Genomic DNA, 14,063 nt, shown 5'->3' on the forward strand with positions numbered 1-14,063 from the left:
GGCAATTTAAGGTTATCCGTCACTAGTAGCTACATTACATATTCCGATCCCGTCAGCACACGGGAGGGGATTGATCATGATGATGCATCATGCACGAGCTCCTTCCTGCGGCTCCAATTCAACCCCTTTCTGGAGTAAACGGGATTCGTGGGGACCCCACAGATGCCTGCCAGCCTGATGGCAGGGCAGGGGAGAGAGACACAATATTAACTTTTTTTGATTGATGTCAGACGGCTTCTTGCAGGTTTATTCAATAAGTGTGGAGGGGCCGGCGTTCCAATCCGTCTTCCCATCTGCAGCCTGGTGCAGGATCCGTTTGCTCAGGAATTGGACTCGGCGGCATGTCTATGGAATTGGCAAGTGCTATTTTGGGTTGTCACTGCCGTATGTCAAAGACATTTTCTCAACACTTGCGCCCTAATCCGTTTGCTGACCCCGCATCGAGGGTATCATGCTAGAGCCTCGCTGGTTGCTATGTCATTTGTTGACTACCCGGCCCCTGAGACCTCGATCCTTGTTTCGGGCCAACTGACTTCCAAGTGCCTAGGGAGTTCTCCGCCCCCATCACCCTCTTTACGGTTTTGTCGATGCTAAATCCCCTGGCATCCTACGTTGGCAGTTCATGTTTTATAGCTGACACCGAATCACCTCTTCGTCAATATACACTCGAGTTTGAGGAAATTTGAATGTTGGTGTGGCATCAAAATATGAACGATTATGTGTACGTCTTGATCAAATGTTCATCCAGGTCAGTCGTTTGCCATGGTACACAGCCCATCAATAGAACACCAAAGCCCTGACCTCGATGCTCTCCCTCCCGCTCTGGTTCGTGCCACCCTCGTTTCCGCCTACGCCATTATCGGGGTGCGCAGGGTCCTCAAAGGCAGAGTGCGGCGTCCGCCTGGCGTCGTTGGCGGTGTCCGAGTCGAAGCACTTGATCAGCATCACCTCGTCCGGCCGCTGCGCGTACTTGTAGTACCACCTGTGCTGGCGCTGCGCTGTGTGGTTGCTGCTCGGCGGTTTGACGGCCCACGTCTCGGCGCGGTGTCCGGACGAGGTGTAGAGCACTTCCGCGGCGACGAGGTCGTCGTCGGATACCGAGCGGGCGTCTGCTACGGCTAGCGGGCTCTGATAGACTGTCTTCATAGGACGCCAGACCTGATAGAGTGTCAGTCGGTTACACCGGAGGCCCACCATGGTTTTTCTCAGTAGGTTTCGAAGAAGAGACTATGGCCTACATTGATGATTTGCCACCGCCTTGTTCGCACCTCGTCAATCTTGTCGGGGAAGTGTCGCCGCAGAACAAGTACGGCGCCATCGTACGACTGGTCCACATGCACGCGGTTCAGCGGGCCTCGTGATGCCGTGTTGTTATCACCAAGTTGGTGCCAACCGGATGGACCCCGTCGTACTTTGTGATCGAATATTTTGACCAGTGCTGCTCCTGTTCTGGAATATATAAAAAAATGAGTTAGCCCAGTCTTCTTCGACATATATGCCCTCTCTCTGCTGCCAAACATGAACAAGCAGACAACCATTCTGCCTGTAAATCATCTACTTACACGTCTTTCAGCAACTGTTCAGTCTCGGCAAAGTACCCAGTTCTAATCGTGCTCTCGTCCAGAAAAAGCTTTTCGGCGCTTTCGTGGTGGTGGAGTTGAAACCCATGCGAATCGAGAGTGTACAGACTCCCTCTACCAGATATGTCTTTTATCGTTGTCGAAATGGCAACGATCAGCCTTTCGTTGGTCACGCTGCCTGGACTGACTACCACCGGCATTGGCGCAGATCCGTCACCGGGATCGCGATAGTAGTTCAGTGTACTCACAACATCGTGTCCACCGAGGGAGTGTCCTTCCGCACATTGAGACTGCGCATTGGCTGCATCGTCGGACATCATCGCCTGTTGTTGAATGTTTCCGAGCTATCTTTGAATAGGCAGAATTTGAAGGCATTCTTGGGACTGGCTCTCTCAATATAGGATATGGGGTTGTCTCTGAGCAGGCATATGGAAGATCAGTTCCGCAGTGTACTACTTGGGAACCTACCAACCCCGCACAATCTGGGAGACAGATATAGAGGTTAGTGTCCAAACTTCGGTAGTTCACATATGATCCTTCACATGAACATGACATATCTTTACAAGCTAATTTCTACCTGTACATTGTCTGTTGATTGTGGAATCTATCTATCCTACAAGCAAAACCGCGCATTCTCTATACTCTTTTCCATCGTATCTCATCCAACGCCTACAAATTATTGTTGACACCATGTTCTAAAAGAAATAACATTCCGTTAATGGCGACTTGCCTCTTCGCTTCGTCGGCTCTTACACTTCTTGCCTTATGATTATCACAGCTGCCAGCCGTTTCGGCGGCTGGTTCCTGTATCGACGTTGGGTCGACTTCGCAAATTTCTCCTATCTATGCAGGGCAGCTCTGTAACCAAGTCCGCCAACTGCGGTACACCGTCATAATCTTCAGCCCGGTCTCCGGGCGTCTGTCCGGAACCAGAGAATGGACGTCGTGACTGCGCCGCCTCCATGGGGGCGCTTCTGTGCGCCGCCAGGGTCTCGTTGAAGTCGCGCCTGGCAACATTGCCCATCTTCAGGGTTGCATAGTCCCGGGTCTCGTTGTCCTTGAATACGATCGGACCTTGTTCTGGTTCTCTGCTTTGGCGGCATCTCTCAACAACGATGTCGTCGCCAATATCAACCAGCGCGTTGTACCCTGTCTTGTTGCCGACTATCTCGAATCTTGCTTGGCGCCGCGGTTGGCTTGACCTAGGTGTTTCCCTCGTGAGCCCCTGAGCCGGGCAATCTTCCTGCAAAGTATCCTGCCTGGTACTTTAGCTTGTGCAGACAGAGGTTCTGCAGATATGCTACTGGTTGTCTTACCGGACTCTCCGGGCTTTCCACACCCTCGATCTCGAGGTGCTTGTATCCCTGCCTCGTCCCCGCCCCGAGACACGCCCTCACGTCCCGGCTTAGCGTACAGGACACGTGAAAATGCAGCAGCTCGCGCATCGCATGCAACGCCCGGAACGCCTCCGCGAGCGCCCGGTGTCTCGTGATGGCGGAAACGACCCGGTGCCGCAAAGACGACGAGGTGCCCCGGAGCAGCTGCAGGATCTTCTGCGCCGCGGCGTCGACCCGCGCGAAGAGCTCGAGGAACTCGCGGGCGTGGCGGTCCTGCTGCTTCTCGGTCGAGATCCGGCGGACCAGGAGGAGCAGGTGGCGGACGTTGGTCTCTTCGTTCTGATAGAGCACGGGGCCGCGGCTTATGTCCCTGATGAGTCGGATCAGCGTCATGGTCACCGTTCCTCCGAAGTCCACGAGTTGGCCGATGCTGGCGGCTGCTGAGACGCCGTCCATCGCCGGCAGGCTGCCCTTTCCGCAGGCTTCTGGGTGAAAGAGGGTGTGTGAGAGTTGGGGGTCGAAATACGTAGTTTGGTAGTCCGGTCACGAGACCACTCGTCGATGCGACGGGCGCAATGAAGCCAGAGCCGAGGGGTTTAGCTGCCAGGGGAAAGCAAGTGAATGCCAAGGGTCTTGCCGGGCTGAGGCTTTGACCCGGTATATACAGAAACTGCATTGCCGCCGTGCAAGGCCATCTCGCTCTCCCATAAGATTATGGGGGGGCGGCGAGAGAGGCAGTCCTTGCCTGACAGCATCCTCCATGCAAGTTGCTGAGACGAACCAGTGGTATAAGTGTTATGACATACGCGTATATTATGTCAGTCATATAACTCCCAGCCAGTCACCTGAAGGGGGCCATATGCAGGCGTTTATTTTGATGCTGGGGTCCAACAGGGGGCTGAGCCCCGATCCCTCATCCGCCTCTGCGACATTGAATGATGACCGGTTTTGTGTATATTGTGTGGGAGTCTGAGTAAGGAGGCTTGGAGGTGTCTAGTTATTGGTGTTCTCAGCGCAACACCATATGGACATCTTTCTCCCGTCTTTCTCCCCGAGCTAGAAACATGCTGCCGCTATACTCCCATACAGGTTGGCACTGAGTGTACCGCCTTCAGACCCCGTTCCATTCATTATTCTGGCTTATGTAGATCTCGAAGTTCTATAGAGAAAGGCCAAGGCTATGTTACAAGAGCCGGCGGAGCGAAACCACGTTGACGGGAATCAACTGGCGGCACACTCGCAGATGAGAATCGGGGACACAATCACTAACATTTACCATCTCCCCCAGGGACGCAAGTCGTATATCAAAGCCCACGCAGCTTTGCACCAGGAGAAGCCACGGCAATACCAAAAGAAACAGGTGTGGTGTATTGTGGTTGGGTCGGCTTTTCTTGTCGTCGGGATGACAGTAGCCATCGCTCTGCCTCTCGTCCGTTCATCGCAGGTCAGTCTACATCCGTCAAGCACGCCAGCATATCTCTCAGATGCTGTTCCATTTGCGGTGTAAGTGTATGGTGCGGTAAATAACTGACGGTGAATCTTAGTCCCCATCAAACGCAATGCCTACCGTCTCGTCAACCATGGCACCCAACTCGCTAGCTGGATTGCCCACCACCGCCCCATCCAACCCTCTTCCTACGTCGCCCGGCAGCACGATAGTCGGCCAACCAAGTCCCTCGCCTACAGCGGTAAGCACGCCTATCACTACAACCACGGGCGGCGGCGGCAGCAGGCACATCACATCCGCGACCGACGACAGCGGCAAGCTGATCAGGGGCCTCGCTCCCGGCGAGAAGTGCACAGCCGACTCGGAATGTCTCGCACCCAACTTCTGCTACACCGAGACGCACGCGCCGGCGTCGACGACCTGCTGCGGGCCCGGCAACTGGGGCTGCCCGGGGGCCTCGTGCGGGAGCCACGACGACTGCCTCGACCCGTTTCCCTGCCACACGCCGGCGCCCGGCAGCGGCGCCACCTGCTGCGGTTACCCGCCGTGGACCGTGTACCGGGGGGCTAGCTGTTGGTCTACGTACCCCGCGACGATCACCAAGGCTGTTTAGATGGGAGTGTGCTGATGATGGGGAGGCGCAATTACAAATACCATATTATCCCATCGCTGTATTATATGGGTATCTATTTATCTGTTACTAGACCGATATTAGCATGCTTGGCTCTGTTGTCGTTAATAATGAATTCCACCTGCTCAAGTATAACGGACGCGACAGCGGTTATCAAGGCCAGGAGATTACATGAAGGGGCTACTGCCAGATAGATGCCTTGGTGGTAATTGTGCAGTAAGTACGGAGTATCAAAGCTTCTTACAAAACTTGACTTGTTTGCGAGCAAATTCTCGGATCAGACAAAGACCCTTGGCTTTGAGATTACCCTTCCGTCATCCTGCCTGACATGGTGCGGTGCGACCCCTACACAAAATGCACGTTTGCCGGTAAGGCTGATTGATTTGATTGTTGGGCTCCTTCTCGCCCCGAGCGTCAAAGTCGTCATGAGGCCTTATTGGCGTCCAAGCGCTGGGTGCCCTGGTCACTCGCTTGCCTGGGGGGTCTACCAACCAAATTGATGAACCTTTCATTTGCCGTGCGGACAGCGGTGTCCATTTCCTTCGAAGTTGAATCGATGGTCGGTCGCCATGCGCGGCTTTATCACTCTAGCGGTCGCGGTCGCCGTATCGCGTCCTCGCCAAGCGCCGACTGCTGTCAAGTGCGCCTATATAATTCCAGAGGCTTCCTTTGGTGGTTAATTACGGCAGTGCCACATGGCAATGACTCTAATTTAATATCTTCTAGTCTGCTAGTTCGGAGATGTTCAACATGCTACACGAGCTGCTAGTAGGGTATATAAATCACTGGAGGAATTCCAACTAGCCTAGCTCCAAGATTTCGGGGCTGCAAGCAGCAACTCTCGGGCCTGGGGCAAAGCACTCGACTCAGGCGACCTGCGTTGATATGTCTATCGAGTCAGTTCCATACAGTACCGCACAATCTTTAGCCAGGCACGAACCACAATCGCCATGCCCCGGGACTGTTGTCGTGGAGGTAGTCGGTATCCGTCGCAAGACGGGACGAGGGGAGGGGATATGTCGGGGAGTACAAGAAATCCGGCGCCCCGGCACTTTAAGTCGGAGACTGACTGATGGATTGATGCTTGTCCCCGTGCGGGTATGGCATCCTTCATCGCGTCTTTTCTAAATCGCGGAGAGTTTAGAGCGCGACGTCCGCGGTCCGCCAATTGTTGGTGGTGACTGCGTGATCGGGTGGGGTATCGTATTCGTATTCTCCAAGGGTACGTACCTCGCATGCAGCACCTCGGGGCTAAGGTGAGGAATTGCATCAATCAATGGAGTGAGTGTAAGTGGGCTTCGATCAACCTCTCACCGGGGACATTTGTCATGGTCAGCGCCAGACCAATCCAAACCGTTACATACAAGACGAGGCTCGATTCGCGAAAGCTGGTGCAAATGCGATTGGACGCCCGTGGTGTAAGCTCTGCGCCTGATCCCTGGTAGCGAGATCGCTGTTCAGATTGTTGCAGAAATTACGCGAGGCCTGATGTTTTTGCTTGTTTGAACTTCGAATTGCATTGCTGCAGAAACGATCCCTGTCTATCAGATAGCGTGCTATGACTACTACCAGCTGTACCTCGGAGGACGGCGAACAGGTACAGTCCACCACTATCTACCCTAGACTAGCCGATATGCTTAAGATGCTGCCACTCTACAATTCCGATTTTCTCCAGTCGGTCAGCGTTGGAGGGCCAAATGGATTTTCGCTGGCCCGAGCTGCGGTATGGGGGTGCAGATGCGCGTATGTATTGATCGTAAGACCTGACAGGTTCCTGGAGGTGCATGGCGTGTTGCAGCTGCTCAACCGGGTTATCTTCCGTCACCCATCGACCCTTCTGACCACATGCTGTGCCTTTTCTAGCTTTATACCCGCCACTAGCAGCCACTCAAAAACTCAATGGGCGCGACAGCTTCGAAATAGGCAATCGATTGGAGGTGGACTGAGTGGGGTAGCTACGGCTTGACTACCCGCCCCTGACAAGAATCCTCTTATGCCATTGGTTCCTGGGCCAATCCAGTAACATGAAAAAAAATAAAAGCACTGTAGCAGCGTCGAGGCCATCTGCCTTTATTTTTTCCTGGTGGGCTTTTGGGCCCGAACTAGGTACTCGGCCACTTGACTGATACCAGCAGCAGCAAGGCGACGTTAGCGATCCTACATGTAACTGGATTTCGGGAGAGAAAGAGGGAAAGAGAAAGGAAAAAATAGGGCCCTATGCCTTCGATGCTTTCCAGAAAGATGAGATAAAAGGGGATCCATAGGGGCCATAGGGAAGCGGATCGCCTGCCCAGAAGCCTGCCGTTTGGTGTCAGGGTCCGGGACTTCCTGCGGAGTGCTGCTAATGTGTCTACTTGGGATGATAGCAATTTAAACGCAAGCAAATTTCGACCGCTGGGACGCCTGTTTTACTCGAAGTAGTGTCGTGCCCGCTCATCTCTCCCTCCCGCTGCCCAGTGACAGTGCCAGAATATAGACCAGACCCTTGGCAGCCCTTTCCCGTTGCGACTCTGGGAAGCCGATCTTCCTTAAGCAGGATCTACCCTCTTCCTCTTCTCCCAATCTTTTCCTTTCCGTGTTGGCGGACTTTTTCCTATTTGACCTGTCGGCGACACCCTCGCGGCCCTTTCCTCTCCTTACGAACCTAGTTTCTCTGCCAGGTCACCCCTCCAGCAGCAGCGCTTTTACCACTCGCCGCCGTGACCAGCCCGTTACCGTAACCCGCCCCCGGAAACCACAACAACAAACCACCAAGAATAGCGGGATCCACGAACATTTCCTAGAACATGGCTTCCAACGCCAGCAGCTTCACGTCGCCCCTGGCCGAGAAGTTTGCCGCCGTCAACCTCAACCTCCCGCCGCACATCGACTTCGTCGTCGATACCATCTCCAATGCCGGCATCCTGACCTGGCTGGCCACCCTGCTGGCCCTGGCCGTCGCCTACGATCAGAGTATGCGCGCCCTCCTCCGCACCCAACAAACCATTGGACGACCACTGCTACTCGTGCATATGCTGACTCTTCACTCCCCACTGCAGTAAGCTACCAGCTGAACAAGGGCTCAATTGTCGGCCCTGCTTTCAAGGAGCCCTTCATTGGCCCTTTCCTCCAGTCGGTCAACCCCAAGTTTGAGGAATACTACGGCAAATGGAAGAGCGGCCCTCTCAGCTGCGTCTCCGTCTTTCACAAGTACGTGTCCACCCCATAACAACCAACCCCCTTCCAGCGCGATGCATCCCCGAGATCTAACCCACCGCCGCCGCTTTGCAGATTTGTAGTCATTGCGTCGACCCGTGACTTGGCCCGCAAGGTCTTCAATGCGCCCGCCTACGCCAAGCCCTGCGTCGTCGATGTCGCCCACAAGATCCTCGGCGCGAAGAGCTGGGTGTTCCTGGACGGCAAGGAGCACGTCGACTACCGCAAGGGTCTCAACGGCCTCTTCACCCGCAAGGCCCTGGAGTGCTACCTGCCCCGCCAGGAGGACGTTCTGCGCCACTACTTTGCCCGCTGGACGGACATCACCAAGCAGAACAACGACCAGCCCATCCCCTTCATGCAGGAGTTCCGTGAGATCATCACCGCCCTCTCTTGCCGCACCTTTGTCGGGTACTACATCTCGGAGGAGGCCATCAAGCGCATCACCGTCGACTACTTCCTCGTCACCGAAGCTCTGGAGCTCGTCAACTTCCCCATCATCATCCCCTTTACCAAGACGTGGCGCGGCAAGAAGGCCGCCGACATGGTCATGGGCGAATTCGCCAAGTGCGCCGCCAAGGCCAAGGTCCGCATGAACGCCGGCGGCGAGGTTACCTGCATCATGGACGCCTGGATCAAGGACATGATCAACTCCCGCAAGTGGCGCGAGGCCACCGAGCAGGGCCTGTCCACGGAGGGCCTTGTGAAGCCCATGCCCATGATCCGCGAGTTCACCGACATGGAGATTTCCCAGACCCTCTTCACCTTCCTGTTCGCCTCCCAGGACGCCACCAGCAGCGCCTCGACCTACCTCTTCCAGATCATGGCCCAGCGCCCCGACGTCCTGGACCGCGTCCGCGACGAGAACTACAAGGTGCGCAACGGGGACATCCACGCCGCCGTCAACATGGACCAGCTCGAATCGATGGCCTACACGCGCGCCGTGGTGAAGGAGCTCCTGCGTTACCGCCCCCCTGTCCTGATGGTGCCCTACGAGGTGAAGAAGCCGTTCCCCATTACCGACTCGTACACCGTCCCCAAGGGCGCCATGTTGATTCCCACGACGTACATGGCCCTGCGCGACCCCGATGTGTACGAGAGGCCCGACGAGTTCGACCCCGAGAGATACTACACTGGTGACGCCGAGGTCAAGGGCTCCAAAAACTTCCTGGTGTTCGGCACCGGTGCTCACTACTGTCTCGGTCAGCACTACGCCCAGCTCAACCTCGCCCTCATGATCGGCAAGGCTTCGTTGCTTCTGGACTGGAAGCACCACGCTACACCTCTTTCTGAGGAGATCAAGGTGTTTGCCACCATCTTCCCCAAGGTTCGTTTTCTTCCGTGTCGTATGAAATTTATGTACTATGCAGTCTTTTGCTAACCAAGCCTATAGGATGATTGCCCTCTGACTTTCACCGACCGAAAGTGGTAGTCGGCATTTGAATGCGGCTCAAAAAACGTGCCAGCCAACACGCAACACCCCCTTGCGTCAGCAGCCCTGATTGCGGCGCGGGAGCTATCTTAACTTATGAGAGGACAGGCCCCCAAAGTCATGTGATTGATTGTCGGTTGCAGCGATCGCCGCATACTGTACCACCTTGACTGGGGGGCTTGGTAATGAAATGACACCCCTACCGCTGCCGGTTTTTAGAATAATTTGTAATCCCTTCACCTGTACATACGCTTTACCCAAAAGTCATAACGAGATGCGCCACAGCGATGTGGCGATGGTCCCATTGGCAGAGTCTACTCCTTTAGATGTAGATACGAACCAAAGAAGTAAAAAACTATATACCCTACCTACGTGAACTTCACATTGTCCCGAGTTGGAGTTGCCGCTGTCTTTCGCTTGCAGTAGCCGTGCCATTATCAGAATATGTTTGTTGGAGATATGTAATACGTCTTCTGAGTATATGTCCCAGTCTGTCCCCGAGGTATAGGTAGTCGCTATCATTTGTAGCGTAGTTTGTTCATTGCCATAGAATGACATTTGCTGTATATTTGATCTGAACCGCTCGATCCGATTGATTTCGGACTTGTGGAATTGTATACTGTTTGTTACCAGGGCGCCCCCACGGGTCGACCCCGATTGAAGCTCTGGGGTTGGTTCCCCACGTCATAGGCGCCCGACAGCTTCGCTCCCTCGGCACAATCCAGCTGTGTTAGAAGCGGGCCGACAACCAACAGCTCCCTCTCCAACACCCAATAGACGATCTTTGAACAACGGCAAACTACGATCACGACCACGCATTCAAGAAGCAATTAGCATGGCGTCCAAACACATCCAGGCATTGAGCGCGCAGGCTCTACTGCGAGTCAGCTCCCGTGTCTCCGCCAGACAGAACACGGCGGCGGCGGCGGCGGCAGTGCGCTGTATCGCCTCGCCTGGCGCAACTCGCCTGCACAGCTCGTCCGCTTCCTGCGCTACTGTCGCCGCTCGCGATATCCGGCCCCTGCTGGTGCAGGCCCGGCGACCTGCTCGCGTCCTCTCGGGCGGCGTGCGCTGGTCTTCGGAGTCGGCGACGGGGAGCAAGATCTGGAGCTTCGAAGAGGTACGTTTCTTTCCGGCTCCTTTCTTACTACCTACTCAACCACGCAACCATTCAAGCCAATGCTTCACGGACCTTTCCCCTTCCCTCCCCTTATATTATTTCCCATACTAACTCCCTCCCGCGCCTCCCCCCAGATCCAAAACCTCCCCCCCAACGTAACCCTCATCGACGTCCGCGAACCCGCCGAAATCCGCCAAACGGGCCGGATCCCCGGCGCCCTCAACATCCCCATCACGACGAGCCCGGACAGCTTCCACATCAGCGCCGAGGAATTCGAGGACCGGTTCGGGTTCGCGCGGCCGGAGCCCACCAACAACGAGCAGGACGAAGTCGTCTTCTACTGCAAGGCCGGGGTGCGCAGCCGGGCCGCCGCGGGCATCGCGCGCGAGGCCGGCTGGAAGAGGGTCGGGGAGTACCCGGGCAGCTGGGTCGAGTGGAGCGGCAAGGGGGGCAAGATCGAGAGGTGAGAGGCGAGAGAGGGAGAGGGAGTATTGCGTTATTAGGATTCAACGAAGAAAGGCAGCTACGTAATATAAGAGACAAGATGCGCAATGAGTTGGGGGTGATGATATGTATGCCACTCGCTATAGTGTACTGGTGGGCCCCTGAGCATCACGCATATAAGGCCTGACGCCGTGAAAGCGAGCATATTGGGAATAGAGAAATTCCACTTGAGACGACGTAGCATCAGTATAAACCCGACATATTGGTCTTGGTCCGGTACACTCTTGTCGGTCGCCCGGGATTGAGAGCCCCAGACAGGACCCAGGGACAACATGGCGCATCTGTACAAACATAGACAGACCATGAAAACTACAATAGCACCTGCTGCAAGACTGGAGATGTAGGAAGTAGGTTTTTAGTGTAAAGCAAAACCATGGTATCGATGCATTGAGCTACCTAGTGTACATAACAGAATTCCATTTCAAGAGCTCTCCTGAGCAACGCCGGGCACGGTTTCCCCTTCTTGCTTTCTTTCTTTCCGTTTCCTAGTCCAGCTAAGTAGGACTACTACCCCGTCCTAGGTTCTTTGGAATGAATCGGCCATCGAACGTCCGTCCGTCTGCCTGAATGCCTTACCCTGCCCTTACGATAGCAAGAACCGCGCAAGCACCATCGCCGCCCCGCCCTCGCCGCCCTCGACGGGCTTCGCCGGATCCGCCGGGGCCGCGGGCGTGGTGTCCTTGGCCACCGGGCTGCCGGCCTTGAAGAAGAGCACCTTGATCGCGATGGCGAGGCCGCAGTGCAGGGCGACGACGAGGATCAGCAGGATCTTGCTCGTCTGGCGGTCCGTGGCGCTCAGGACGGGGTACATGTTGCGGAGCAGGAAGGCGACCGACATGCCCAGGCCGACGCCGACGAAGACGTAGTTGAGGATCTGGATCTGCGACCAGCTGACCAGGGCCACGGGGATCCAGATCAGGTTGGCGTAGCCGTAGAGGGCCCAGCACTCGAGCAGGTTGGCGCTCTCGGAGCCGAAGTATTTCAGGGCGCCGAAGAGGAGGACGGGGATAACGAGGGTGTAGCCGTAGATGAGACCAGCGGCGCCTGTATACATCCAGCACCATTAGTATGCCTCATTCTGAGATAAGGGGGCATGTGAGAAAGGGAGTGGACAGAGGGAACCTACCGCTCAGCAGCCTAAAATCGTACAAGAACGGCCCGTTGCCGGACATGGCGTTCCACTGGCTGATGGTTCCCGCGATGAACAGGATGAAGACAACGGTGGTGGCGATCCAGAAGGGCCCGTACAGGTCCGGGTTGCCCTCGAGCACGTCGAGGAAGTTGGCGCGCGGGTAGAGCGCCGCCCAGCACCGCTGCAGCACTGACGACGTGTCCACGTCGAAGAACTGCGCGTAGAAGGACATGGTCCAGAGGTAGCGCTTCGACGAGCCGCCCGAGCCCGACGCGGCCGTCGCGGGCGGCGGGAGCCCCCCGGCACTCGAGGCGCCGCCCTTGGCGCGCCCGCCCGCCGTGTTCGTAAAGGTCGAGTTGTGGAATTCGAGGTCTTCTTGCAGATCGGTGTGGCCCAAGTCGCCCTACAAGTCCCGCGGTACGTTAGAGCTGAGTTGGAGGGTTCGGGCATCCGTGGCGGTAGAAAGTCGCCATGTCGCAACGTTCAAGCAGCATGTGGGCGGGAAGCAGGAGCTACGAGAGTAACATACCTCATCGTCGACGTCCACGACGGCGTCGTAGCCTGCACCGGACATCTTGAACGATCAGACCAACTGTAGTTCAGAAACCTTCGATGTGTTAATCATGGGCAGACCCAAGTTTGCTGGTCGTTCCGGTTTGGATGGTTGTGCCTGGGCTTCAATTCAATGTCTTTAGAGATAGCTGTCTCGAAGTTGATGGTTGATTGAGGCCACGGAAGCAGCCCGAGCTTTTCCCGTCCCCCGAGCTCCAGAGAGCTATCCATGCACGCCCATCATCCTGGTACTGTCGCGCTAACGGTCAGGTCCCATCAAAGAATCCCCAAATGCCCCAAAGAGGTACGTACCCTCTAGTAAGCCTCATCATCCATTTGGCCCAGCTCGTGATATTGACAAGGGATCAGTATTGCCTGTCTTCCATACAAGACTATTCCCCGTCATAGGTATGATGCTAGCTGCCATATTCAAAATGCCAATGGGAGCTGCGCTCCAAGAACGGCTGATGTCATTGCATTAGAAGCAGCCTGCTGCGATGTCTTTCATTTATCACTCATGACCGTGGATTCGTTGGGAGGCTGGAAGGTGGTAGACTCCGAGACTCTTTGCATTGGCCATATGCCTCGAAACTAATGAGTGCATCTTAATGTGACGTCGAGACGGTACGATAATGATGATGTAGGATTCACGAGAAAACAGAAGCATATATGCATCGAAAGGCAGTGATTTAACGTGTATCATAGCTCAAGTCTGTCTCTACCTAGACCACGTCCCTTACACCGTAGAAACAAGCAAGCCCGAAAATGACAACTCGTATGTTTTCGATCAGTGTCATCATGATGCCAAACCCAGGTACGCCGAGAGATGAGAGAAGAAGAATAGTCTACTTGAGCTTCTTCTTGGGGCGCAGCTGGTTGGTGTGGCCGCACTTTCGCTTTCTGCAGTTGGTGGCTCGGGGAGGGAGACGAGCCTGGAGTACGGATTAGCATCGGAAGAGGTACCGCACAAACCAGAGCCAAAACTTACGTAGCACTTGCGGCAGATCATCTTGTCGCAGTTGAACTTGCTGGCAAGAGCCTTCAGCGAGGGCTCAATGATACCACCACGGAGGCGGAGGACCAGGTGGAGGGTAGACTCCTATAAAGCGATATTGTTAGTGATCCATTGCAGA

The 14,063-nt window shown here is 55.4% G+C and overlaps 6 protein-coding genes across 6 annotated transcripts; 3 read left to right on the forward strand and 3 right to left on the reverse strand.

Annotated features, from left to right (window-relative positions):
- Positions 1 to 777: 777 nt before the first annotated feature.
- Positions 778 to 1,897, reverse strand: PG985_005212 (uncharacterized protein; the record flags this gene model as incomplete). The annotated part of the gene is made up of 3 exons (XM_066824981.1): positions 778 to 1,158; positions 1,239 to 1,449; positions 1,563 to 1,897. 3 exons carry the CDS (start codon positions 1,895 to 1,897, stop codon positions 778 to 780), a joined length of 927 nt encoding a protein of 308 aa, XP_066688141.1.
- Positions 1,898 to 2,352: 455 nt separating this feature from the next.
- On the reverse strand, positions 2,353 to 3,373 carry PG985_005213 (uncharacterized protein; the record flags this gene model as incomplete). The annotated part of the gene is made up of 2 exons (XM_066824982.1): positions 2,353 to 2,823; positions 2,897 to 3,373. The coding sequence occupies 2 exons, from the start codon at positions 3,371 to 3,373 to the stop codon at positions 2,353 to 2,355; spliced, it is 948 nt and encodes a 315-aa protein (XP_066688142.1).
- Positions 3,374 to 4,476: 1,103 nt separating this feature from the next.
- Positions 4,477 to 4,977, forward strand: PG985_005214 (uncharacterized protein; the record flags this gene model as incomplete). Its single annotated transcript, XM_066824983.1, has 1 exon — positions 4,477 to 4,977. The coding sequence occupies one exon, from the start codon at positions 4,477 to 4,479 to the stop codon at positions 4,975 to 4,977; it is 501 nt and encodes a 166-aa protein (XP_066688143.1).
- A 2,804-nt stretch (positions 4,978 to 7,781) lies between these two features.
- On the forward strand, positions 7,782 to 9,622 carry PG985_005215 (cytochrome P450 61; the record flags this gene model as incomplete). Its single annotated transcript, XM_066824984.1, has 4 exons — positions 7,782 to 7,947; positions 8,034 to 8,184; positions 8,266 to 9,517; positions 9,584 to 9,622. The coding sequence occupies 4 exons, from the start codon at positions 7,782 to 7,784 to the stop codon at positions 9,620 to 9,622; spliced, it is 1,608 nt and encodes a 535-aa protein (XP_066688144.1).
- An 835-nt stretch (positions 9,623 to 10,457) lies between these two features.
- PG985_005216 (uncharacterized protein) lies at positions 10,458 to 11,209 on the forward strand (the record flags this gene model as incomplete). The annotated part of the gene is made up of 2 exons (XM_066824985.1): positions 10,458 to 10,742; positions 10,799 to 11,209. 2 exons carry the CDS (start codon positions 10,458 to 10,460, stop codon positions 11,207 to 11,209), a joined length of 696 nt encoding a protein of 231 aa, XP_066688145.1.
- Positions 11,210 to 11,829: 620 nt separating this feature from the next.
- PG985_005217 (Protein YIP5) lies at positions 11,830 to 12,952 on the reverse strand (the record flags this gene model as incomplete). The annotated part of the gene is made up of 3 exons (XM_066824986.1): positions 11,830 to 12,290; positions 12,373 to 12,781; positions 12,908 to 12,952. 3 exons carry the CDS (start codon positions 12,950 to 12,952, stop codon positions 11,830 to 11,832), a joined length of 915 nt encoding a protein of 304 aa, XP_066688146.1.
- Between the last annotated feature and the right edge of the window lie 1,111 nt (positions 12,953 to 14,063).

The sequence above is a fragment of the Apiospora marii genome (assembly GCF_038362585.1).
Source record: "Apiospora marii strain CBS 49790 chromosome Unknown utg000003l_segment0_segment0, whole genome shotgun sequence".
NCBI classification, from domain to species: Eukaryota; Fungi; Ascomycota; class Sordariomycetes; order Amphisphaeriales; family Apiosporaceae; genus Apiospora; species Apiospora marii.